Genomic DNA, 26,355 nt, shown 5'->3' on the forward strand with positions numbered 1-26,355 from the left:
GCCACACCAGCCTTAAATCCCAACTGTGAATGCTCCATTATTTATATTTTAGCATTGAATTTTATTTTCTCAATGACAGCTTTTCTGTAGAATGCACACATTCTACAGAACATAGTCTTGTGCTCTTCTTTCGCACTCTTCCATAACTTGGCCTTTAAGAACATTGCTTAAGTTATTGTCTTTCTGTTTAAAGAACAGAGTGACCTGGCAGCACATTGTGCGAGGGATGTAAAGCCTGCAGAAATTAGTGAGTGTCTTGCCAATAACTTCAAAAGCTTTGGATCAGGCTCTCAAAGAGGAAGAGCTTTCCACGTGAGGATATCACTGCAGGATATGCTGGAGCATAAGTTCAGACTATAAAAACTCTTTTGCTTTCACTCCTCACTGTTATTCCACATCAAGATATTTGTGTGGTATTGCTTAACGCATTTCCAAAGAAGACAAGAAGGATGCTCTGTTCAGAGTACAAACAACCATGTGGAGCTAGGGCAGACTAGCAGTTGCAGAAGGTCTGTTCTGGGGTATTTTGCCGCAAAGACAAAAATTCTGGCAACTTGGAGCAATTGGCTGTATTAATATTGCATAAGGAAAGACGTTAAATCCTCCTTCAGCTGTGACTCTCTGCAACGTCAGCACCTTCGCAGTCAAGCAACTGCTGTGAATTGTTGCTGGGCTCTGTTCTGCCTCTTGCTGCGTGTGCGTGGCAGGGTGAGGACACCGGCGTGCGGGTGGGGGAGGCGCGTTTACACCACTTCGAAATAGTTCTCCCCGTGTGCCTCCTAATGGTCCTAGAGAGTCAACAGCATGTTAGGTGACAAAAGAATAGGACTTGGGCCTTTTTGCATCAAGAAGCAGAGTTTTCCAAGTGTTTCAGCTTTGATTCAAGTCTCTACCAGAAGAGGGCAACCGCCTGTCATCAAGAGCACCTCGAGGACCTGTCAGGGCCCCTGAACTGCAGCCCTTGAGACAGACCATGTGAGGGAGCCAGGGCTTCTGAACAGGTTACTTACATGGGCCTGTCTGAAAGGAGAACCAGAAAACAAAGTCATAAATAAGGCGTTGTCATACTGGATGTTTGCATTTAATATTCTCATGGTGTGGTTGAAAGCAGATATTTGAGGGAACCACTGAAATCTGGTCCAGAGCTAATATTCACATAAAATGTCAAAATGCTTGGAAATTGCTGCTTTTTTTTTTCCCTGAAAATATAAATTACAAGGCTTATATAAATCCACTAAAGTAGAAATGAAGGATTCAGAGCCCAGCTCATACCTCATTTGGGTCTGTGTCTCTTGCAGGATAACTGTGTCTTGGCTCCCAATGTTAACCAGAGAAATAGCGACCAAGATATCTTTGGAGATGCTTGTGACAATTGTCGCAATGTCCTGAATAATGACCAGCGGGACACTGATGGTGATGGGAAAGGAGATGCTTGTGACGATGACATGGATGGAGATGGTTGGTAATTCTTCACTTACAGCTTCTGTGATATTTGTGAAACTTGCCCCTACTGTGCTGTGTGTTAGGAAACTTTCACCAGCTGCTAAGTGTCATGTAACACATTCCCTTTCTGCAGGAGACTTGTGGTTGGAATCATCGCGTTTAGATTATTGTATATCTTTTTGCCTCCATCTGAAGCACTGTACACTTTTTAACAGATACCCTGAGCTGTGTTTCATGTATAAGTTAAGGGCACTGGTCATTCAGTAATTGCTTAAAGGCTCAAACGTGTCCCAGAGTGTTTGAGTGTCCCAGCTGCTGCCTGTCCCAGATGCCCAAGAGCTACATAATGTATTATTTTCATTACTGGAGGAGGCTTAAAAGATGTCATAAAATCACAACCCTCCAGATGTAATAATGAAGATGAAATGTCCCATCCTGTAAATTGTGACCCAGGGAACAGGCTAGAATGAAGTGTGTGTAATTAATGAAGTGTATGTTGTTGGGTTGAACAGGACAGCTGTTCTTCAGTAAGATGTTTCTTACTACTATTAATGAATAGATAAGAAAGATTTGCTGTAAAGGTTTATAGTGTCATTGCAGGATAAAGCAGTTGCAGAAAATGAATCGCATCTTTACTGTTCTTTATTTATGTTGTACAATGACAGATATAGGAAATAGTTTTTAACTAACGTCCAATCCACTTTTTCCTAGGTATTAAGAACCTTTTGGATAATTGTCAGAGGATCCCCAACCCAGACCAGGAGGACAAGGATAATGATGGCGTTGGCGATGCCTGTGACAGCTGCCCTACCGTCAGCAACCCAAACCAGGTTAGCAGGTGGAACGAAAAAATATCCTCGTTTAGTGAGAGGGATTGTTGAGATCCAAAAAGATGCAAGAGAATGAGGCAGCCAGTGCAGCCACAGTGCTTATCTTTTGACAGTGGGTGTTTAGGAAGATTTTATAGAGCTTTGAAAGCTCCTGACATTGGAAGGAGGAGCGGCCGGGTACATTCTCATACACTGGGCTGTTGTTAGCCCCTCTCCCTCATCAATGTCTCGCCCATCGTGCTCTGAAAGGCGGGCTGCTCCAGTCCCTCAGGGTCCAGTGCCAGACTTCACACAATGGTGTGACTTAGTTACACTGATAATTCCTTTCATAAGGACTAAATCCTGATGTCCTTATTTAGCAAAACCTCTGCTGCTCCTAGGTGAGACATCAGGGAGAGTTTTGATACGTTTACAACTCTGATTAAGCCCTTTGTAACTAACAAAGAATGTGGGAAGCTTGCTTACAGAAACACGGTACATTTTTAAAGCCCCTCAAGAAATGAACCTTGGTTAGAAATGAGAGGTACTTTTTTCCAGTAGCGGAGGCAACACTTGTTCTCTCACCTTGCTTGAACCCTCCACTCTAGATTAACCCTGTTTATCCCTAGTCTATTTTTTCTTTAATAAAACTGACTTTTTGGTTAGACAGATGATGCAGACAAGAGGCTATGTCTTCAAAACAGAATGTTTTTTCATGCTTTATTTTAATTGCATTTGATTTGATCATGTTTTGTTTTAGTATTGCTGCTTTAACAGATGTCTCAGCAGCTGGTGCTGGAGCTTTCTCTGTTTTCTTTTGCAGTCGGATGTTGACAATGACCTGGTTGGAGATTCCTGCGATACCAATCAGGACAGGTATGTTGTGTCATAGCTTGTAACATCCGCAGTGAGATGGGAGAAGCTAGTCTTGGACTGAATGCGCTGCTGATTCCTGGAGAGCTGTACTGCCTCAGGCTGGGCTGGATATAATTTCAGTACCTCCTGATAGATTGGTTATTTCAAAGATAATATTATTACTTATAAGCCTTGTTGGTTCACTTCCCTGTGGCAGTAAATAACGGAGCCTCTCACCTGTATCCCCATTTTCATAAGCATCCTGTGAGTTCCTCTGGAGGTGACATTCGTAGCAGTTCTCTGGCTGTAAAACCGGGGAGCACTGCTCAGAGCTTCTTAGTTAGGTAGCGCCTTTTTTATTTTTTTAAGCAGTTAAGGCTGTGTGTTTTCCCATAAGATCCTTGTGTTTCAGAAACAGAATTCTATTATCAAGTATAACACATCTGAAAACACGTCCCTTTGCTTTAGCACGGCAAGAGCGGCAAGGCTCCTCTTGGGCTTTCGCGTGCCCTGCGCGTTCGGGGGAGTGTGTCTCGTGACAGGCTGACTAACGTCCGGCTGGAAGCAGCTTCTGCGCAACCGGCTTTGGGGGGTGGCAGGTCCTCCCCCGTGCTCATCACTCAATGCGGAGGAAGGGGAAGTGACAAATCCTGTGCTGACACCGAGTTTCAGCAGCTGCAGACATCTGCACGGTTTCAGGCGTGGGGCTGTTGGCGGTGCCGCAGTCCGGGACGAGGAGTGCCGGGGACCCTGCTTGCCCCTCCTTCGCACTGGCCATCCCCAGCCCTTGACTGGCGGCTGCCACTGCCCCCAGTGTTTGGCAATTGTTTTACTGTTAGGTGGACATGGCTTTGTTTCTTCCTGTTTAAAAAAGGATGTGTTTTCTTTTTCCCTCAAAGCTAACTAACGTGCATGAAGCATCCCCTGGTAGAAATGCTGTAGCCCTCCCTGAGGTTAGCCTCGCAATAGGTGTATGTGCCTGGTCCTCGCTGCCTTTTCCCTTGGGAACTTGCAGGCATTAGCTGCTGTGAACTAAAATTAAAGCACCTTTCCTGAGCAGGGAGGACAGGCTGGCATATCCATAGCTATAAGCTTCAGCACTGCCTTAATTTGGCTGCACATCACTTTTGCTCTGCCTGTGCTAGACAAAAAGCTCCTGAGGGCAAACATGCCTGCTCTTGGCAAAAACCATTCTGGTTGCAGTGTGTGTATGAAACGCACCTGACTTCAGGCTATAGCCATAGCTCTTGACCTGATCTCTTGGCACAGGTCTGAAGCAGAGAAGTGCCCCTGCACCTCTCCTGGGGAATCAAATCCGGTAAGGCTGGTGCACCCAGAAACCGAGAAATGCAACAGTAGTACCATGCTCTTAGGTTAAAAAAAAAATCTATTGACACCAACAAGTTATTTCTAAAAGCCCCTTTTCCCCCCCCCCGCACACGTGCACTTAACCTTGGGATGGAGAAGCGGTGCAGCTGCCCTTCCCAAACCCTTTTCCACAGTCGGTGTCACTGTTCCCCGTGACTCTTAGCTGTAAGCAGCTGACACAGCCGTGTGGGGTTGGGGGAAGCTGCAGACTTTCTCTTCCTCTCTGCTACTGGATCACAGTGCGAATGAGATGCCAGGGGCTGCACAGCTCCCCTGTGTGAAAGTAATACAACAAAATGCAGTGTGCCGGAGGGTGAAAGTGATGCTTATTTTAAACAAGACCGATTTCAGTTGCTTGCTTAGATTCTCCCATACATTTCACTCTCACCCTCATTTTTCCGAGCCCCAAGACACTTGTGCACAGTGTGGAGGATAAGGGATGCCAGCTGTCGAGCCCTTCTGCGTCTCCGGGCTGCCTTGCACATCCTTTAGGAGTGGATGTTTTTTGGGATCTTGGGCTGTGGGTTCTTGTCTCACCCCATGTGAGGCTGCCTTTTCTTTTCCTTACCTCAGTAATTTTTATCACTCCAGGCCTAGTCATCATGTTCTCGTCACCTTGTTGTTGTGGCTTTCATTTGCTCTGTGTCTTCTTGCTATTCAGGCATCCGAATGCCACGAGGTCCCGTGGCCCTGATAGTCCGTTTCCGAGCCCAGTGACAGACTGCTGGGTTGCCCCTGTTGCATTTCCAGCTCAGGTACTTGTGTGCTCTCTCATCCAGAAGCAGGAACTGATGTTGGTGTGTGGTTTTCTTTGTGTCTGTACTCGCAGCGATGGTGATGGGCACCAGGACAGCACAGACAACTGCCCCACCGTCATTAACAGCTCCCAGCTGGACACGGATAAGGATGGGTTGGGTGATGAATGTGATGATGACGATGACAACGATGGCATTCCTGACCTCTTGCCCCCAGGCCCTGACAACTGCAGGCTGGTCCCCAACCCAGGGCAGGAAGATGATAATGGTAAGCTGGGTCTTCAGGAGCCATTTCGGAGCTTATGCCCTGCATCCTTGCCCAGGTGTTACACATGCACCAGGCCCTGGTGCAGACACTGCGTGCGTGGTACGCTCCCCCACAGCACCTGTCCTGGGAAGGACCCCAGTGCACAGGGGCCCTTTTGGCTGAGGCAGAGCTCCTTGGGGTCCCCTCCCCAGGCGCTGCAGGCAGTGGGGCTGAGACTCACCTCCTCTGTGGATGCCCCAGTCCAGTGGCTAAGCTTCATGTGGCTTCTTGCTGCTCCACAAATCTGCTTTCACTTCTCTGATGCATTCAGGTGATGGAGTCGGGGATGTCTGCGAGTCTGATTTTGACCAGGATACAGTAATTGATCGGATTGATGTATGCCCTGAGAACGCAGAGATCACCTTGACAGATTTTAGGGCCTATCAGACAGTGGTGCTGGATCCAGAGGGCGATGCGCAGATTGATCCCAACTGGGTGGTTCTGAACCAGGTAAAAATACCTCTGGTCCTTCTTACCTGTCTGAAAAAAATCATTTGAAAACCACATTAATGCTGTCTCTGTTGCTGGACCTCTAGCAAACAAATGAAAAATCAAAACTCTCAGGTAACTGACTATTTTACAGGAGCTATAATGAAGGAACTTTTTCTTAGTGTATGACAATTTGATGCTGCATTGCTAGTAACTAAAATAATTACAGGCGGGGAGACTCATTCTGGGTGGATTTCACTGCTGCTTGGAAGGCAAACATGAGACCTTCCTGTCACCTGTTGAATTAGCTCTGCAGCAAATGCAGTCTCATGAGTCTTTCCTAAAGTTTGAAAGTTGGACCTGTTGTGTAGCAGAGCATCTGCTCCTAGTTGGAGACCAGTAACTGTTATTTACACAAGCACATTTTAGTCTTCAGGAGACTAATGTATTCTGAGTCACAAGGAATGGACAATTCATTCCTATTGCCAAAGTCTCTGCCAAGCCTGCTGAGCTGCATATGCTTGCCTTAACCCACTCCTTGCAGACAATTTAATCACGAAGGCTGTGAATAAAACTGTATGAGTTAGGACTTAACAGCAACAAAACAAACAAACAAACAAAAAACCCTCTTCCCCATTTTTTTTCAGTTCCATCTCCAATTCTGGCTGGTTTCTGTGATTTCAGAAGAAGAACTGGAGGGGAGGGAGGGAAAAGTATCAGAATACATCTGGCCAGTTCTGCAATGGGAAAAGAAAAATTCTTCCACACTCTGCACACAAGCACCTGAAGCATTAGGATTTGATTATAGCTCTCATTTAAATTCAGAGCTACAAGTGTTATAGACACGTGAGCAAAAGGAGGAGAGGGATGATGGGGGTGCTAGAGGAAGGCCAGAAGAGGTGGTTGCCAGGCATAGCCAACACAGCTCTTCACGCACGCACGCACGCACACTCATTAACCACCCTGAATTTACTCTTACAGGGCATGGAAATTGTGCAGACTATGAACAGTGATCCTGGCCTTGCTGTTGGTATGTATCCTCTTCTGCAATTCAAGTTTTAAGCAGAAGAGCTTTTAGCATGTGACCACATTTCTGCTGACTTGATTTTAACCTGCGTGTTTCCTCAGGTTACACAGCTTTTAATGGCGTTGACTTTGAAGGCACTTTTCACGTGAACACGGTGACAGATGATGACTATGCTGGCTTTATTTTTGGTTATCAAGACAGCTCTAGTTTTTACGTGGTAATGTGGAAACAGACTGAACAGACGTACTGGCAAGCGACTCCCTTCAGAGCTGTTGCCGAGCCTGGCATCCAGCTAAAGGTACTGGCCGCAGCTCCTAGCTGGGTCAAAGTGTTTGCCACAGCCTGGCTACACCGCCACACCGCGTGTCGGCCTCGCCGGTTGACTCTGCCGCGGGCCACACAATCATGCTGTGTGTCAGCCCCGACAGCCAACTCTGCCGTTCTCTCCCAGCACCCTGGGTGTTAAAACGGCCGAACAGCCCCATTGGTGGCACAGTGTTTTAAGGAACTTCTCCAGCTGGAGCATTTAATCTCCACTCTGATTATGGCCTGGCTGTAATCGGTCAAATTAGAATTTAAACAGAGCTTTAGAAACACAGAAACAAACACATTCAGAGATTTAATTCAATGTGTTTATTAGCAGTGGTGTAGTGTTGCCAAAGCTAGTCTCATTGGTGGGAAACCTCTGCTCTCACCCATGGCCTGCCCAGGCAGCCTGCTTCTCCTTGGTCCCGGGTATTCAGAGAAGAAACAAATTCAGTTGTTTTTCCGTGCAAGCAGAGGAAAGAGCAGTTATGGGTGTGGGGACAGGAAGGAGGGTGCTTCTGCAGACATCCTCCCTGCTACAGAAAGACTTAGAGCTTCTGCAAGTGGCATTTCTCTGTGGTCAGTAGTGGAAAACAACTGTATTTCTGCAGGCTGTGAAATCAAAGACAGGCCCTGGAGAGCACCTCCGCAATTCCCTCTGGCACACGGGGGACACCAACGATCAGGTCAGGCTGTTGTGGAAGGACCCCAGAAATGTAGGATGGAAAGACAAAGTCTCCTACCGCTGGTTCTTGCAGCACAGACCCCAAATAGGATATATCAGGTAAGAGAGCAAAGGATGGAGAAGGTAAGTATTTATACACTTCTAACTAAACTATTGTTTCTCAACACTTAATTTAGATAATAATCTGAGAATTTATAATATGTCAGGGCTTTGCAGTGATGAAGCATTATAACAGGTTAGACTTATGAAATTCCACCTGCAATTCTTTTCCTAGGTAAGACAACTCCAAGCTAAACCTGTTTATCTGGGTGTTGAACTGTGCCCTACAGTAATAGCTTATCTTCCCTTTCCTGGCTTTAATAATTTGCTTTTTCAAGCTACTACTGACCACTGTAAAATGCAAAAAATAAACTGCACTGGCATCATCAGCCCAGGTTTTGCAACCTTGTGATATTTCAGAGAGAGCTAAAAACAGAAACACAAGGAAGACAGTTTTCTTCATGAAATCACCACCCTGCAGTTGAGCTACAGTAACTTGGTGGTATGATAATTCCACTTTTTTCTTGCAGAGCATCTTAGAGCATCTTCTGGGGAGATTAGAGTAAGCAAGTTTGACTTTATGCTAAAAGAGATTAAGCATATTTGGACTGTCAGTTTTTCCATCCCAGCCACAGGGCAGTAATGTATAGACTTGAGGTGGCAACTTTTCTTTAAATCAAGCTGCTTGTGAAGCTGCTTCACAAGCAAACATCTGCGTGTGGCTGCAGTCTCTCTAGTTGCCCTAAATGCCGCCATCTTCAGTTTTGGGGGGTGTTAATCAGCATTATGAAATCCTTCAAACTAAAGGCAGTCAGGCCCAAAGTGGGTTGCTGCCAGCATCTCACTGCAAGCTATTTACACTAGTTGTTGCAGACCATAACATGTCTAGCAAAGCTCTTCTGATGCTTCAAGGAGGCCTAGGAAAAAGACACTTGAGCCAGCCTCTCCCACAGAAATCTGAAAGACAACAAGCTTCATTCATTGTGCAGATACTTTTGAACTGCCTCAGCAAATCAGGAAGTGAACTCCAGAACATAACAGGAATTGGGTTTTTTTTTCCTTTTTCTTTTATGAGGAGACATAGGAGCTTTCTTTCCTTTCACCACTCCTTGTTTTCTTGCATGGCAGACCAGCTCCTAACACAGTGGTGCTCTCATCCAAAATGAGGCCCTTCAGGCTCATCCTCCTTTACATTGTTTACACAGTACCCCAGAGGCGGAGGACATGGTGCAGCCGATACTGTGATAGCATGGTCCTGCTCGAGCTCTCAGTACAGAGCATGCGCTGGGAATCTGGCAGTGTGCAACTATTCCCCAAATTATTCGGGAATTTTCTGACAATTCTTCTAACAGGATGCCAGATCATCACAATTTTTCCTAGAATTAATCTTACATTTTAAGACAAGTCTCACAGTCAAGGAAGCAGCTTTAAGACTCCAAACAGTTTGTTTGAAACTTTTTTTAAAATATACAAAGTTTAGCTTCAGACTGTGTGAGACAGGCTCCATCTGGTCGTCTTCAGCTGATCTAAGCTGATTCTCCCTTCCCCCCATAATTATCAGCTGTGGAAAATTTCAGGAGTTAAACCCCTCAGCCTGACTGAGGTCAGGAAAAAACAGTCCAAGGCTCTTGTGGGATGTGTTTAAAAAACAAAACAAAAAACCCTTTCCCCAGCGCTTGCCAGAGTGCAGTGTTGCTCCAATTCCCAACCTGCAAAGGAGCTAACTTAACTGCTTTTTTTTGCCCTTGTGCTAAAAAAAGGTGGGGGGAGGACAGTGTGTCCAAAGCTGGAATCAAAATGGATAATGAAACAACTCATAAATGTTACAGCCTCAGAAAAGACTTAATAGCCATTCTGTTTGCTTTTTTGAAGGGCAAGATTTTATGAAGGCTCTGACCTAGTGGCAGACTCTGGTGTAACTATAGACACCACTATGCGTGGAGGACGGCTTGGAGTTTTCTGCTTCTCTCAGGAAAACATCATTTGGTCCAACCTGAAATATCGCTGCAACGGTAATGTTTCTCCTATGTCATTTTAGCTAGCAGCTAGCAAGTGAGAGTTGAGAGTTGGTACTGTGGCTGTTGGATTAAGCCATCTTGCATCCTTTGCTTTGCTTTTCATTTACAAGTTACTCGCAGCTGTGAAACACCTCCCCTGACACCAGCAGTGCACTGCAGCCCAGCCAGATGGGAACTGACACCTCAGAGCTGCTCCTCCCAGAGCAGTCACTCCGCTACAGAGATTGTGCCAACTAAGTAGTATAGCTGTCATCAGAGAACTAGAAATGTTATTTAAAAGCAATCAACCAAAAGCTAGTGCTGTTGTGGGAGCTGTATATGCACAACATACAGAGGACATCATGCATGTAGGACACCCTGAGGGCTGAGTACAAGGTGAAACCAAATCTGGAGATCCAGTGGGATCAGTCACCAGGAATCTGCATCACTTGTGTACCTGCTAGTTGCTCTTGCCTGTAGGAGGACAAGATCATAAGATGCCCTTTACACAGGGAGAAATCCTCCTCAGACTCTGTGGAAACACACTGGCTCTCTCCAGTTGGGATAAGAGCCTCACAGCTTAGCCCTGATCTTCCACTATATAAAGTATATTAAACCTTGACAACTCGCACAAACTGATCACATCCAGCTGTTTCTGCCCCAGCAGCAGTTCAGCTAGATAGCACAGAGGTTGGAGGGACTTCTCCTGCCACATCAACCCCTGCCTGACTGAGGCAGCCATGGGAAAATAAGTTACCAGCCAAGTTGGAATTGTTTCGCTGTTTGATTTCTGTGGATCCAGAAAGCCCAGGTCTGCAGTGGACACAGATGCTGTGTGGATGGGCCCTGGCTCCGCAGCATCTTCCAGTGATAGACCACTCGGTACTCACAGGCTGACCCTTGTGAGTGATGGTTAAACAGGGGAACTTCTAAATAAGAAAATGGTGCTTACAAGTAAAAATTACTTGATAGGAATCCCAAACAGTACAGTGTTTCCCAGAGAGCGTGCTTCAAAGCTGCCACCACAGTCACAGACTGTCCTGGCAGTGAGCAGGTGTCAGAGTCCAGGACTCTCTGACCAGGTTCTTTTAGATATTCCACACCTACGGAGAATGCAGTGTTTAATATAAAAGTTTACTTTGAAGATATTTGATGTTACATGGGATTTTTGATTTAGTAGACTGATCCAGCAATATACTGAAATCACAATACAAGTATACAGTTAGGCAGTTAGTCACAATACCAATGTGACTGTCATTACCGGTCTATATAATATGCTCACTGTCACAACGCTGGGTGTCCCCAGTTGCAGGGAAGGAATAGGTGGGTGGAAGCCAGCTCAAGTCCATTGCTCTCCAAAATTTCTGTGTTAGTTGTTGAGCTTTTATACTCTGTTGGGCTGAGCCACGTATACACTCCCCCCATGCTGGTCTGGTTCATCTCAGGGAGACATTCACATTCTTTTGATCAGTTTAGGAAGAAACATTTACACCTGGTCCAATTAATGGCTATGGCACTTATCTAAAACAAAGGTCACCCTCCAGCCCCCTTTGTGTTGAGATAAATTCAGTTCTCTGTGGAACAGCTGTGATTAACAAGTCACATCCTACACCATTCCTGAGCTTCTTGGGCACCTCCCCTTGCCCATCTCCTCTGAGCCTTTGTAGGGTTATTGGTCGGTCACAGCAGGCACTGGCTTTGCTGCAAGTGTTGCAGTGAGTCAATAAAACCCACTTGGGGAAGTCTCTGGAGTTCCCAGGAATCGCTTCTTTCATTTTTAGGCTAGATTCTACATTTGCAGAAAATGCTTGAGAAGAACACTTCTTAAAAAAAAAAAAATCAAAACAACAGTTGAAAAAAGCAGAGGCCTTGCCACTTGTTTTCTACACCGTATGTGGTTATATAGTTTTTTGTTGTTGTTGTTGTTTTGTGTTTTTAAGTCTAGAGTTACCTGTCCTGGGCCAGACTGGAAATAATCAAAGTCGAGGTCAGGTAGTTCAGCTTCGTTGTTGTGAATCCCTCTAACTGAAGAGTCCTGGGAGCTGGCAAAGGGATACTACAAACTCAACGTTAAAACAGAAACTGCAGTTATTCTTGTGACATTGACCCATCTCCAGCTCCCTTTGCCAATTTTGCGGTTATTTTCTAACAGTTACTACTGGTCCTGGGTTAATGTTTCTGTCCCCTCTTGCAGCATGAAAAACCATCAGAGAGGAAGCTGAATTAGGATACATGAGAAATAGAGAAGCTGGCAGCACAGATCCGATCTGGCAGATCTGGCAGATCAAGACAAATATTTTTTTTCCTCCTTTCTGTTCAGTGTTCAGTAACAAAAATGTAAGAGTGGAAGCCACAAAGTTTTCAGGTGGAAATGTGATTTGTAAATTGATAGTACTCCACTATAGGCTCACGTTGGAGCACTCACTGTCTTGCTACCCTCTGTGTTTTTTAGCAGCATGGGGCTAAAACTGAAAACATTCCTAGTTCACTCTTAATATGTAGGCCTAAGTTACCTTAAATTAAAAAAAAGTAGTTGAATAATTCATGAATTTCTTAAGTGTTCCTTGGTTGTGTTAGAAGAGACTAAACTTTTGCATATTTTCCTGTTTTCAGACACAATCCCAGAGGACTTTCAGGAATTTCAAGCTCAGCAATTTGGTGTTGGTGATATTTAAGGAAAGGCAAAATAACATTGCTATTGCAAACAATAAAACAATGTATTTTAAATCCTTATATGACTGTCATTTCAAGAGTGCAGACCGCAGCTTTTTCTCATTGATGTAACTATGTCAAACTTTTTGTATAAAAATGAAAATAAAAAGGAGACAAAATAGACTGGGCTTAGTTATTTTCAAAGGTGCTCTAAACTCTGTGAAGATTCAGATAGTGTAAAGATAACTGCTTAAAACACTCTCAGGATCAGTTTGAATCTACTGCTCTCTTGGATTTATTATTAAACAGGGTGGTGGGAAAAAAGGGCAGTTTTGTCTCTCTGGTACATGGCAGAAGCTAAGACTTCACAGAGACGGAAAAAGAGGAGGCTGCATCCAGCATGGAGCGAGTGTTGGAAGAGATGGGCACTGCTTATCAAAGGGGAGCGCTTCACGTAACCTTTTCCAGGCCTACTTAGTGTCCCTGGTAAGAAAGGAAGAAGTTTTATCTCCTTTAGGGCAGTTTAACTCCTTGGGAGATTTAGTTACCTTTGGCAGACCTCTCCCCCCTGCCTTGGAAAACTGAGAGTACGCTATCACATCTTGTAAAAACAAAAAAAGCTGACCGCAGGGAGTTGTATTCAGATCTCAAACACGGTATGACTTGCCCTTGAAAAACCAGATTAAAAACAAAAAACAAAAAAAACCCAACCAAACACATGGAGATAAATGCGGAATCATCCCTACAGAGAAAATAATCCTAACTTTCAAAGACTCAAAGCTGGGCTTTGACCTACTGAGCTCTCTGAACAGGTATTACAATCTTAACAAAATAAGTCACTAAGTTAAAAAAACAAAGATTGAATTAAGTGTTATGAACTATTAAGAAAGAAATGGAAAATAAAAGCCCAAAAAAGCCTCATCACCACATTGTACAAGAGACTGTTGACTTCTAATACATCCTTTTTTTTTTAGACTGGAGCTAGGAAAGGAAGGAAAGACAACAGCCAAGAAAAGCTGCAGAAAAGCATATTCCAGGCTTTAGAGCAATTTCTTTAAGAAGGGCAAAAGTAAACAGTGTTTCACCTGGAAAGAAAAGAGGCAGAGGAATGTGATTTTTGGGGGGGGGGGGGCAAAAATCACAAGTAGCATTGACACAGTTACCAGCAACTCTTGTTTCCCGGTGCAAGACAAGGGGAAATACTGCAGGGCACTATCAGGCAACAGTATCAAAACAAAAAAAAAAAAAAAGAAGATTTCTGTTCCCATTACAATAAAAATACCCTTAAGGTTTTGATGTTCTCAAAGGACTGGGCTACAGGAAGACTTTTCACCACATTTTCCATTGCAAAGGCTTCTGAGACGATGCCGATGCTGGCAGCCCTGGGCCAAGTCCCCTTGGGGAGCCATCACCGTCTCGTGATGAGGACAACGCTGAAGTGCCCCTCACAGAGCAGCCCTGGGGCAGGCAAGCGCCTGGGACCACACTTATTTGTGACAAAGCCTCCAGTTTCAGTGCCTTCCCCTTGGCTTCACTAAACCCAGCTTCACTCACCAAGTTTCCAATGGAGGACTGAAAGCCTAATTACTTGGGGTAGGGGGTAACACAAAGGGTATTAACATGTTTTTGATCAAATTATGCTTAAAAGATGCGCAAAGACCCTCCTCTAGCTGTACACAGACTATAACTGCAGTATCATTCAATGATGAACTAGAACCCAGATCATAAAGCAAATTTCCATCTTCCATATCGTGCATTTGCATTTCCCTGGATGCAGCCTCTTTTCCAGACAGAAATCATGTCTGAATGGCTTTTCAAGCAGCCTTGGCAGAACAAAGTTACTCGTAGCATGTACATCTTGGGCCCAACACAGCTGGGGTCCATCTGGCCAGGAGAGCACACACTTGCACAGCTGGGCTGCGCAGAGCAAACCCAGCAGGCCAGGGCCATCCCCGACTTCCCTGCCAGGCAGCAGACTCTGTGCGTGCTGACCAGAGCGCTGCAGCATGTGCGGCCCCAGCTGGGAAACACAAAGGGGGAAAGCCAGCTGCCAAACCTCCCTCCAGCCCTCCTGCCCATGGCCGGAGGCTCTCCTCCTGCTCGACGACTAGGAGAGCACCTTGGAGCTTGCCCAGTTCCTGCTGCTCTCCCAGCCTACAGCACGGCCAAGCTCCCCATGGTTGGCGACAGGATACTGGAAGACAGGCTACCGGCTCTCTGGCTTTTGGGCTGCCAAAAGTAATGGCACAAAGCTGCGTGTTGCAGCTAGGAGCTTCTGACATCCCCAGCCAGAGAAGGGATTTGCTTGCTCACCCGCCAGCACAGGCGGTAGTCAGAGCTCTGCCAGCCAGAGCAGCCTGTTGGCTTTCGTTTCAGAAGGCTATTATGGGACTATACAAGTGGATGCTAGAGCTCACCACAGTATATCAACACAATGGACCTTCCCAGCTGCTGGACGGCCAGCAAATTCAAGAGCAAAGTCTCACTCCTGCAGACAGACACTTGTCCCAAGGTCATGCTTGAGGCTTGGGAAACTCTCCTGCCCTCCAAGTTTCAATCGCAGCCTGCAGTCCCTGTGTACAGGCATTCGAACAACCTCCACTTGTACCACCACCTCTTCCCGGCCCACTGTGCGACGTAGACAGAGCTCCATGTGTGGCCTTTGGCAAGTACAGACGTTACAATCCCTTCTTGCCACACACAGCCTAACGCGCTAAGCTGCAGTTAGCCCTACGCAGCATCTGCAAGTACTTTGGTGCTCTTGGAGTCACACAGCTCACGCACACAAGGGTCAAAAGCCTCACCAAAGGTTAACTCTTTCCTGAGTGCTGCAAAAACCATGACAAATACGCTTCAAACGCTTCCGTTTCCTAAAGCCCATCTCCAGAGCTGAGCTATGAGAAAAGACCAAAGTCCTATGGGGGCTGGAGGGGGACGGGGCAGACAAGGTGTGCAAGCCCCGAGGAGGTGCTTGACGAAGGCCACAGGCGCTGACAGACCCTCGGCTCAATGTGGGAGCTGCCGCCTCTGCCCTGCAGCCCCATCACCGAGCTCGGCTGGGCACAACGTGGCACCCAGACTCACAGCCACGAGAAGCTCGTGTCCCGACCAAGCGAGCTCCTGGTGAGGCTCTGGTGAACTCAATCACGTCAGCAATGAGGGCCAAAAGGCAGCTGCAGCTAGGACATGCTGAAACCCCGTTTAACAGTGGCCTGCACAGAGAAAGGTGGAAAGCAGGGACTAGGGCTGGCAGAAATGCAGTGTTTTCTTCAGCACAGATCTAGGTTCCCAGTTCAGCAACTGCCTACCTCGCCATCTGGACAACTGAGAAAATCAGAGATCTGCATTTAACACAATTGCACAGGCTTCAGCGCCATACTTAGTCTGGAAAATACTTTGTTTGCACTTCCAGCAGTATCTGACACATCTCAGAATCAGAGCATGCAGAACAAATCCCACTGACAAATCCATGCGAGCCTACGACGCTCTGCAGTCGTGTTCTGGATGAGAATAAAACAACACGTACAGAAAAAGCCGCATAATATTCCATAGGCCAACCTCTTTTTGTTAGACCACGTCCAAACTTTGTGAACAAGACAGACCAATCTATGCACCTTTACCTGGTCAGTAACTCTTTAGTTCATATATTCACATACATGTAAAATTTCTCTTAAAATGAGTTGATTTTACAATTTTATATACCACAACAATTCATTTCAAACGTAAGAAAAACTTTATTGGTCCATTAAACATTAAATCTATAACAATACATTCACTCAGTATACAAAAGGAAGTGTTCGTAAAAACCATTAACATGCTTTAAAAAGGCAAAGCTGTTTACCATTTTACAACCAGGTTCTTAGAATTGTCTCAAAGAAGTGTTACAGGTACTACAGACCACAACATTTGCAAAAAATGTAAAATAAACTAGCTAACCTCCGTTTCACTGGGCTACAGCTTAACAAAGTAAAACCACACGTACACACCAAAAAAGTTCCCTTGAGATATTAAAAACCTTAAAAAGGACTAAGTAAAAACCCCTCACCATTAAGAAAAAGTATTTCCATTTTGAATAGTTTGCATCCAGTTTTTGAACACGCCACACAAGAGACTAAACACCACAGACCTGTGGTAAGTAAAAAGCAGGCAATTGACTGTATGTTCCTCATAAATATTTTCCCAGCTTTTACATGATAAGTTGAAAATTTTATTTTCATTACTTTAAGTTTGCACAGATGTCCAACACCACCTAAGCACCTGGACATGTATCAGTAAGAGAAAAATAAAGCTAAGGTATGAGTAACATTACATTATTTCCCTATAGTTTTCCAAAATTTTTCTTGGCTTCGGACTGAGAATTCTTTGGCAAAACCACAGTCCCCCTGCTGCACCCCGCAGCTCTGACTAACAAAAGCCTTGGAAGCTTTAAGATGTTGGAGAGATTTCAAAGCTGACAACTGCAACTCTAAGAAGTTTGTGCAAACGGCTTATATGCTACAATAGTCGGAGCTATCAGAGACTGGGAAATGGGGGAAGCCAATTTGGTTCATATTTTAAATAAATTCAAACTTTATTTTTAATAATGTATTATTAAGCAGGTGGGGAACCATTCTAAACCAGGCATGGGAAAAGTGGATTTAAGGCCTACTTGAAAACTACAAAATTTCTTCCGGCATTAGAAAGTGGTCGTCATGCCAATCTTCTGACCTCAAGGCCAAAATTTCTGTTCCAAACACTGCTCTGCTTATCCATATCCTCATTTTGGGACACTCAGGCATTACGCCTTTTGGATGTTGAAAAGACAGAGATGTATTAGTTCCCAAGCTACATATCCTGTTAAGAGTATAAAAAGCCCTTGACCCCTGGCACTCCCTTTTACAGTCATGTGAAACACTCTGTTTGAACTAGTGTTTACAAAATTGAGCACACACAAAGTAAAATTTCACTGCACTGATTACGTGTTATCCTCCCACAAGAACTTGCAAAGAAGGGGGACCAGGCCACTTCAGAAAACAAAAGATACAGTTTTCATACAGAAAGAACTGATCCAAATATGAAGTCATGATCCTCAACTTTGCTTCAACACTGCAGGTCCTCCTATAAAAAGGAAAGGATCATCTACAGCTGGCAAGGAAGTTTCTATCACTGAAGACAGCCCAATCGATAGGGAGCAGAGTGCAAGCTAAGCAGGTTTACAATGCCTTTAAAAACAAACCCAAGGAGAAAAGGGAAATAAAATGAAGGGATACGGTCTGCAAGGAAAAGATATACAATTGCTTCTAAAGCTCAGAAGTAAAGATGACAATAAAATTGTAGCTGCAGAAAATTTTGCTCATCTGTTCATACATAATCTCCTGGTACTTTGTTTTACAAACTTATTTAGGAGAAAAGCTTAAATTGTTCATAGCACAGATCATTTATAGCATGTTATAAAAATGGACAGTGAATTATTTTGTTACCAATCAGTTCAGAGATCCCCATAACATTGCAGGCTGCTGGCTGAAGTTAAACTAGTGATATCTGGAGTTTCCAAAGTCTCCTGATGCATTGGTCAGAAATAGAGAGTTGTTAGAAATCAGCTGTTTTGCAAGTGGGATGGCTGCCTTAACAGCAATGTTCTAGCCCAAAAATGTCTGCACTAGTGGCTGGTGAAGCAGTTATATGTGCATAGCTTATGATCTCAAAGCTCTTCTAGATTTGCAAAGGTGCTAAAACATAAAATAAATAAATAAATAGACATGCAGTGTTCACGATTCTGTGAGGAACAAGCCCTCTTTCCAGACTACATATATATTAGCAACACTGAATTACCCGTTTCAGAAGAAAGTGGCCCATCCAGCAAGGATTTATTGAATTAGGCTGGGTAAGCATGAGCTTTTCAAACCTCATTGAAACTCTTCAAGTTCAAAGTTAAAAGTATCACATAAGCATGATTCTGATTTGCAATCACAGTGCAGTTCCTTAACCAGCATCCACTTGCAAGGGCAGCCCGCACACTTTGATGAACCAGGTGGTAAACAGCAAACAAGCAGATCCATTTGTTTTCCATGTGTTCTTCATAAGATTTCGTGGTCTCATTTGTTAGTTCAGGAGTTTGGGTTCGGAGACTTGCTCTCCGAGTCTGTCCCCTTGGTTCTACCCCAGAAAAGAACCAATAATGATTTTGGTTCTCAGTTGCCTTTGTGAGAAAAAATAAAATTGTTCCAGTCTCAGGCAGAAGTGCAGCAGTGAGCTTCCAAATAACTTTTCCTCCAATAGGGAATTTGAAAAAGTAGGACGACACTAATAAAATAATTCCATCCTCCCGGCAGAACTAACTTCTGCCAACACCCCCGTTCCTCCAAGAGGCAATTAAACTATAACACTAGTTCAAATTCAAGTTAAACTAGAGGAAATGAGGACATGATCTCTAGTCTTCCTGTCTTTAAAACTGACAGCTTTCTCACTTCACACAGCTCAAAAATACTAGGGCAGAGAAACACAGCACAGGCCGTTTCTGTTCAGGAGCAAATCCCAAGAACAGTTGTGGTACAACGTGCGTGTCCGTGCAGAGACACGGCACAGCTAACCACGTCAAGCAGGGCAGCTACCTGCACTTGAAGGTGTGGAGAGAGAAAGTTCTGCTCAAGGTTTAAATTCAAGTGTAAGCAACAACTACTCTCATTTATTTACTAAAGCATCAGACTATCTGTGAGTTTTCCCAGTTTATCTTCCCCTGCACAGTCATATCCCAAATCAGGCTCCCCCCCAGGAGCCCATCAAGCATAGATTACGTGGTCTTCCACACGCACGGCGAGTACGACTGCACCGCGTGCACACCAGGTGTAACGCACAAGGCAGGACCACCTGGCCACAGGCTCAGGTCAGGTTTTACAGTTCCAGTGCCACCTGAATTATTAGCTCAGAGGGCAGTATGTACGAAGGCACTTAAAAAAAAATTAAAAAGCCCATTTGTGTGAACTGTTCACAATCTATGAACTGGACATTTGAATCTTAAAAATCCCAGCTCAGGATTTTATGAAGCAGTTGCATGTGGGAAGTTCACAGTACAGGTTTTACAACTAATGTTAAGTCTGTCATATTTGCCTGCCCTGCAGGAAGCCATTGCTCGCTAAGGAAATAGAGGCTTTGCACACTGAGGCGCCGTTTCCTCAGAAAGGCCTCAGATCCACAGCTGCATCTGGGGCCTCTGTGTGGACAGCCAGGTCCAACTAAAAGTTATTTTTGGAGTCTTCTCCCACAATGCTAGCTTAGAAGCAGACAAAGCAGAGGACTCTCGCACGGCCTCATTCCCATCCTAGGTATACTGCAGACCTTGATACTTAAGGTCAACAGCAGGTGGACTGGAAGGATGAAGGAGTAACTTAGCAAGGCAAGTGCTGTGTAAGAAGAACAGACTCATGCCTCACTCCGGAGTTTCCTCTTATGACCCTATTTCCTTCATAAAAAAAGCTATTTCCCTAAATACAAACTACAATAAATGAGCACGAGGAGGCATACAATGACTTTATGTAGGCTGGTACTGCCTACACAAAGTAACCATTTTTGTAAACAAATAAAAACACCCATTGACCAAGATATGTACTAAGATCATCCACATTTGTGACCAAGACGCTTGTTATTAGACACAGAGAATGGTTACACCGTTCCCTGCCCCTACAAGTTGACATATTGCATGCCCTTCTTCTGTAGGGCTCCTTGCCCACAGATTGTTCTGCTTTAAAAAACATTTTAATAAAATATGCTTGGTTTCTTATACTACAAGATATTTGTGACCAGAAGGCAACTCCTGCAAGACTCTGAGCAGCATTTACCTGGGGAGGGGGTGAGAGTCTGGACTATCTCAGTTGCAGTTCTAACATTGAATCAAGATCATTTGTCAGAATAACTGCTACAAGTTAGGAGAGACGACTGTTAGTCTTCATTGCGCAGTCCATAAGCTCTCATCTTGGAGATGGGACAGATAAACACTTCTAGTTTGTTAACGCATTAAAAAAGGTCTTCCTGCTGGAAAAAGATCTGTGCGGCTGGACTTCAAATGCAGAGACATAGAGACGGGCCCTCATGCTATCAGAGCTCTTGGCAAGATTAGAACCTCCTAGCAGAAGCAAAAAAGAAAAAAAAGAAAGAAAGAGAAAAGATAAAAGCCTGCCTCTATTCTCCAGAGCTATTTGTGGCTTTCATAACTCAACTACTTTCTTCCCCTAGAAACAAACAAGTAGAAGAGCAAGAGTTTCACCTCTGGGCAGACTTTCCCCCCCCAGTCTTCCTCCTCATCAGATTACATGATAGGGGAATTTTGAGGGTTGGTGTGCTCCTGATCACAGGGGTAGGTACTGTAAGTTTACAGGACTGCAGATCTGTGGGTTTTGCTTGAGGTGAGAGTGCATGGAGCTGGGAAGATCGCACCTCTAGCAAGCTCTCTGCAGGGCAGGACCCCACGATTCCAGAGCAACAAGGCAGCTAGAAATGTTACAGACAGCAACGGCATGATTGGTATCTAGCACGTCACGGTTATTCACCAGCTGTGCATTAGCTATCAATTACTGCAACAGAACAAGTAAGACATGCAAATATTTTGGCCATCTCATGGGCCTCTGTGTTGTGCTTTTCTTTATTCTGTACAAAGCATTGGGTGAAGATTTAAGGCTCAACTGTATTTAAGAAAAGAAATGCTACATAAGTTGATTTATATCCTGAATATTTTGCTTTTGAGAGCGAGAGTTTGAGAGGGAGAGAGAGAGAGAAGACTCTGAAACTAACATAAGTCATAAGTTTATCCCACAGGGACGTGGATATATAAAGTGAGTCCAACCTTATTCAGCATTAAAAATGTCTGAGGTGTTGTTCTGCCAGCAACTCATCTATTTAGAGCAAATAAAAGCGACGTGGTGGGGTTTCATATTCTGAAGTCAGCCATTTTTACTAAGTCTGCTGCTGCCACATTTGGGTTTTCTGGTTTTATTTTTTTGACTGCTTATCCCACTGCTTAGAACATAAGTTCTCCAAAAAAAGGTTAGTCTCTATTAATGGAGTGGTTGGCTAACTCCCATTCCCATAGCAAAACTTGATTAACAGAGAAGTATAAAAATATAAAGTTAGAAAGACCATTTTCCAACCAACACAGGCAGAAAAGGAAGATAACACACTGAAGTCCTTTTTCTGACTATCACTGCATTTTAAATATTGTAAAACTGGTAATGAAAACAGAACACAAGAGCCCGGGAAATCTTTAGATACAAGCTGAAACAGCAGGTTACAGTAGTAACTGAGCACTTCACTTTTAAAGTTATCAGTTACTGGCAATGTTCCTGTAATTCGTGTTCCTGTAATTAGCATTCCTGCAACAGCAAACATTCTGAATAAAGAATGTACCGTATCTCATACCTCTGCACAGAACAGCTTGCAGTTAAAGGATCTGGCAAAGCAAAACTGGTCAAAATTAAGAGTTTAAGAATTTGTGTGCAAAACACCCCTTCTGTTAATAATTGGACCAGTTTGGATTTACATAAAATATTCAGGTGCCTTTTTAAGTTATAATAGCATAAATACTCTGTTATCATTGGTACATTCCTTTCTCATACTAGGTTTGCAATAACTTAATATATTTAATATTTAGTTAAACAATTTTTAGTAGATGCTTTGGCAGTCAAATTCTTACATATTTTCTATTTCTACAAAAGTATTTAGGTGCATTTTTGGGGAAAAAAATATCTGGAGACTACTTAAAAGAATTATATGCTGTACAAAACAGCAGTCCAAACCATCACTGCAATTGCTGTAAAAGACATAGTTAATAAAAGACTATAAAAAGGAATGCATATTTGCTAGAAGATACCCAGCATTCACAGGAAGGAAGAACATATATTTCCACCATTTTTTTTCTTTTCTTGCCAATGAAGTTGGAGAAAGATTGTCAGTTATTCTAAAAGCATTTCACTTATTCCAGTTTACGTAACAATCATGCTTCCTACGCTCTACACATTAGTGTTACAAAAATCTTTGAACAGAGACATTCCCTGGGACACCATTTGTTCATGACAATTAGGAAAGGTTAAAAAAATTCTTCAACCATTAGTTTTGTCTGACTAAAAGTTACTAACTAGTATATTATGAAAACTGGGCAATAGGTATTTCCTCACTATAAAGTGACTGCTGTACTTTCTTTCTAAGAGAAAAACAGAAGGGGGGGAAAAAAGAAAGCACCTTCTGAGTCTTCACACTGAGAACTGTCTCGTTGGGCAACAGAGCGGAGCAATTAGAGTCCATAAATACAGAAAGACACAAACCCAACAGGAGACCATCTTAATCCAGAAGATGGACCAGGTTCCAGTGAAGAATTTTTCAATCTGAGCACTTTCATAACTGTTAAAGAGGAAAAAAAGAAAAAAAAAAAGCAATAAACTCACTGTGCACAACTATTCACATCTCAGACTGCAGTACCCTCTGCTTTTCTGAGTGGTTCACAGACTTCAAGTAACTTAACCCAGACCTGAAGCAGGAGAAAGCAGTTCTTTGCAAACAAAACCTTGCTCAGGGATCCCCCAGGAGAGACTTGGATCCTTTCTTCCAGCTTCCTACTTTATCAGACGAGACACTCATCTAATGGTAGGAATTCCCATTCGTATCTCCCCTCTCTTAAATGCACAAAGACATTCATTTCTCAGCTTTAAAGAAATACACTTACTGGAACCAGTGAGTTACTGTCATCATCACATAGAGTGAAGCCAAGAAGAAAACAAAGTGGAAGTAGGCGTAACTGTACACTGTGCCTTTCTTTTCATCATAAATCACAGTCTGGCCTCCTCTTTTTTCAGTGTGCTCTTCAGCATCAGCTGTAAGAGATGGGAAACAAGAAAGCTTTTGCAAACGTAATGAGAACTGAAAACAGCAGCTGGTTTCATGAAGCATAGATTAGATATAAGCAAAAAGTCTTTGGTGTGATTTAGCAAAGCCTGGTACAGAGCAACACTTGAACATTTTCTTGCCCTTAGGGCATGGGCCTAAGCCTTTATTAAAATAAATGAGACAACCACTGAAATGCTGCCCTATATCAAGTTCCTGGCCTACCAGCTGGTTTTTGAGCATTTGGAGCATTTAAATTGTAATAGGCCTGCACAAAGGGCACCCCTTCTCAAACTCGGGCATGGGGAACAGGGACTGAAGGGGCCACAGAGCAGCTGAGCCCACAAATCTGGCAGTCACACCCACACACACGCAAAGAGCAGAGATTCCTCTTTGCATGTTCTGCTAGACAGCCTTATTTTAAGAAATTATTAACTAGCCTGCTGTTTTAAAATGGTATTATTACACCTCGTTTCCCTTCCTCCTCTAATGTTTTGCTCGAGCATTTCAGCTGCTTCAGTTTGATGCACTACAGAATTAGGATACAGGAATCTCTCCATCTGCAGCCGTGTCTTTACTTTCTTTGGTTGGGTCTGAAAGCCACAAGTTAGGTAAGTTGTGCAGTGAATAGGTAATTACCATCTCCATCAGGCATACAGCAAAAGCAGCAACGAGCTACCTGTGAAAGAGACAACAGCAAGTGTAAGAGCCTAACAACCAAGAAACAGAACAGCTGCTGAAGAAGGTCTGCTGTGTCTGAACTACAGACACTAGCTTAGGAAAAATCTACTTTGTATTTCCAAGCAACACAAAACTCAAATTAGGATTAGCCAAGTAGTTCACAACAGCATTTTCTCAGTTTTGCTAAAACCTACTCAGTAAGCCTTGGTGCAAATTAACCACTCTTTAAGAATGACTCTATCAAGACATTTTACGTAATTCAAGATCAAGCACTGGTAGTAGTAGTACAGTGCAAGCAAGCTATGATAAATTGGTTGGAAAGCTACACTACAGTGGCTGTGCATTTATATTTCAGAGTGGACTTACCTTCTTAAACTAGTATCTAAGTGCTTTTTAAATAAAAATTTCCGTACTGAAATGAAGATGCAAGGAACTTTCGATATCCTGCTGATGGGATGGAAATCAACTGCACAATCGTAAGTCTGAAATGTAGTCATATTCTGTACCAAAATGGAGCCAGAATGAGTACAAATAAAGACTGTTGTTACCTCTTCTTTTAAATGAGGATTTTTTTTTTTAAGCTAACAGAAAAAGAAAAGCTGAAATTGGTCACTGATGGGTCTGACACTTCTTGTGTTGAGTGGTAATGTAAATGGGAAGAAAGGTGCTGACAGTACAATAAATATTTAACTAAGTGCATTTTCTGCACCAGACCACAGTACAAGGCAGCACTTTCTGTACCGCATCACCAACATTACTTGTTCTGACAGAATTCCACTTTGAGGTTTATTTTTGTTGTGGCCTGATAATGTATCCAAAAAATGAAAATGTGTAATAGGCTTTTAACATTCAATTTCCAACAGAACTATCAAATTACATTTTTCTCATGCATACCTATGATTACATGTACTCTGGGTTCATAAATTAATGAAAAGACAAAAAAGACTCTAAGAGATTGGTTGACAGTTTAAAAAAAAATCTTATTTCATGTTTCAATAGATTAACAGGTTCTTTCTACTGTTATGCTGATTGTAGTGTTAGGTTTAGTTTCCTTTCAGCTGTATCAGGTTTCTGAAACAAGTGCTGGGTTCCCCCAAATAATTTTTAAACTTAGCTGCATTTATCAGAAATTAAGTCATTGTGCATACAGTGATGCAATTAGCAACACTGGCACACATACAACTAGCCATTCATAATGGCTAACTGTCCTCAGCTTGGACACTGAGACTTTCTGTATAATACAAGCAACTGCAGAATTATGTTTACATTTCTGGTGCGAAGACAAAGGCCCTTTATCACAGAGAAGACAATCAGAATGCAATTAGTTGCTCTTTGCCAGTCATTTCTTTATATTTACATTCAACGGCTCTTGTACCGCTCTTTAAAACCAATGGTCCAGAAATAATCCTCTTGGCAAGTGCTGCAGTGCACGAGCTCGACCTCCTCTGCAAACAGGCCACCTCCGCCAGCCGGCAGCTCCAACTGCACCAGCCAGGGCCGACTACTCTGTATGCAGCAGATACAGAGCGGATGCTAACCCTGAAGCTATAGACCATACATTTCCCTAGCAGTAAAGACTCCTCAGCTGCAACACCCCGCTGTGGCAGCATATCGAGCAGTGGCGATCCAGGAAACTCAATTAGAGAACTGAGGTGGGTTTTAATATTGTTCATTCTACAGTTTCACACACTTTTTGGTATCACAGGCTACATGCCAACCCTGCACCCTCGCTCTTCACGTCGCTGTGTCCTTGAACAAGAGTTTGTGCAGCTTAACAATGAAAGGGGAAAATGGATGCATGTGAAGAGCAGCTATTTTCTCTCCAATTTCCCCCCCCCGCTCGCTTCACCTCAGCGCAGGGTGGGAAGGGCCGACACTCCGTGACTGACCACAGCAGTCGGTGCAACAGTGAGGCAGAGCCTGGCGCCTGAGCAATACGCAGATAGGCAGCGTACTCAGAGAGCAAGTTCTTGTGCATGCTAAACTAGGTGCTATGTAAGCTTTATTAGATACTTCTGCATTTCTGGATGCTTGCAAGTACTTCGAACTTTGATTAAAGCCTGAAAAAATAAAAACTGAAGATGAAAATATCACCAAAGCAAAGTGAGCTAGAGATGGAGATGCATTCTCCAAACAGAATACATATTTTCAAAGTGT

The 26,355-nt window shown here is 43.6% G+C and overlaps 2 protein-coding genes across 4 annotated transcripts in view; one reads left to right on the plus strand and one right to left on the minus strand.

Moving 5' to 3' along the window:
* The window catches only part of LOC112987065 (thrombospondin-4), a 38,011-nt gene extending 25,158 nt beyond the window's left edge, over positions 1 to 12,853 (plus strand). Inside the window, exons 13-22 of the mRNA XM_064500869.1 lie at positions 1,299 to 1,458; positions 2,155 to 2,273; positions 3,076 to 3,128; positions 5,305 to 5,498; positions 5,809 to 5,987; positions 6,948 to 6,996; positions 7,095 to 7,291; positions 7,911 to 8,083; positions 9,896 to 10,035; positions 12,634 to 12,853. Coding sequence (XP_064356939.1) covers positions 1,299 to 1,458; positions 2,155 to 2,273; positions 3,076 to 3,128; positions 5,305 to 5,498; positions 5,809 to 5,987; positions 6,948 to 6,996; positions 7,095 to 7,291; positions 7,911 to 8,083; positions 9,896 to 10,035; positions 12,634 to 12,695 — 1,326 coding nt within the window. The 3' untranslated portion in view covers positions 12,696 to 12,853. The remainder of the gene's footprint in view (positions 1 to 1,298; positions 1,459 to 2,154; positions 2,274 to 3,075; positions 3,129 to 5,304; positions 5,499 to 5,808; positions 5,988 to 6,947; positions 6,997 to 7,094; positions 7,292 to 7,910; positions 8,084 to 9,895; positions 10,036 to 12,633) is intronic.
* A 3,533-nt stretch (positions 12,854 to 16,386) lies between these two features.
* LOC112987066 (serine incorporator 5) overlaps positions 16,387 to 26,355 on the minus strand; it is a 41,693-nt gene continuing 31,724 nt past the window's right edge. Inside the window, exons 10-13 of one of the 3 annotated variants that reach the window (XM_064500872.1) lie at positions 24,157 to 24,196; positions 23,360 to 23,507; positions 22,879 to 23,037; positions 16,387 to 17,769 (exon numbers count right to left, since the gene is read on the minus strand). In XM_064500872.1, coding sequence (XP_064356942.1) covers positions 22,890 to 23,037; positions 23,360 to 23,507; positions 24,157 to 24,196 — 336 coding nt within the window. In that variant the 3' untranslated portion in view covers positions 16,387 to 17,769; positions 22,879 to 22,889. Of the gene's footprint in view, positions 23,038 to 23,359; positions 23,508 to 24,156; positions 24,197 to 26,355 lie in introns of all 3 variants that reach the window. The other 2 variants (XM_064500871.1, XM_064500870.1) reach the window with 2 other exon arrangements.

This window comes from Dromaius novaehollandiae, chromosome W, assembly GCF_036370855.1.
Source record: "Dromaius novaehollandiae isolate bDroNov1 chromosome W, bDroNov1.hap1, whole genome shotgun sequence".
Classification (NCBI taxonomy): Eukaryota; Metazoa; Chordata; class Aves; order Casuariiformes; family Dromaiidae; genus Dromaius; species Dromaius novaehollandiae.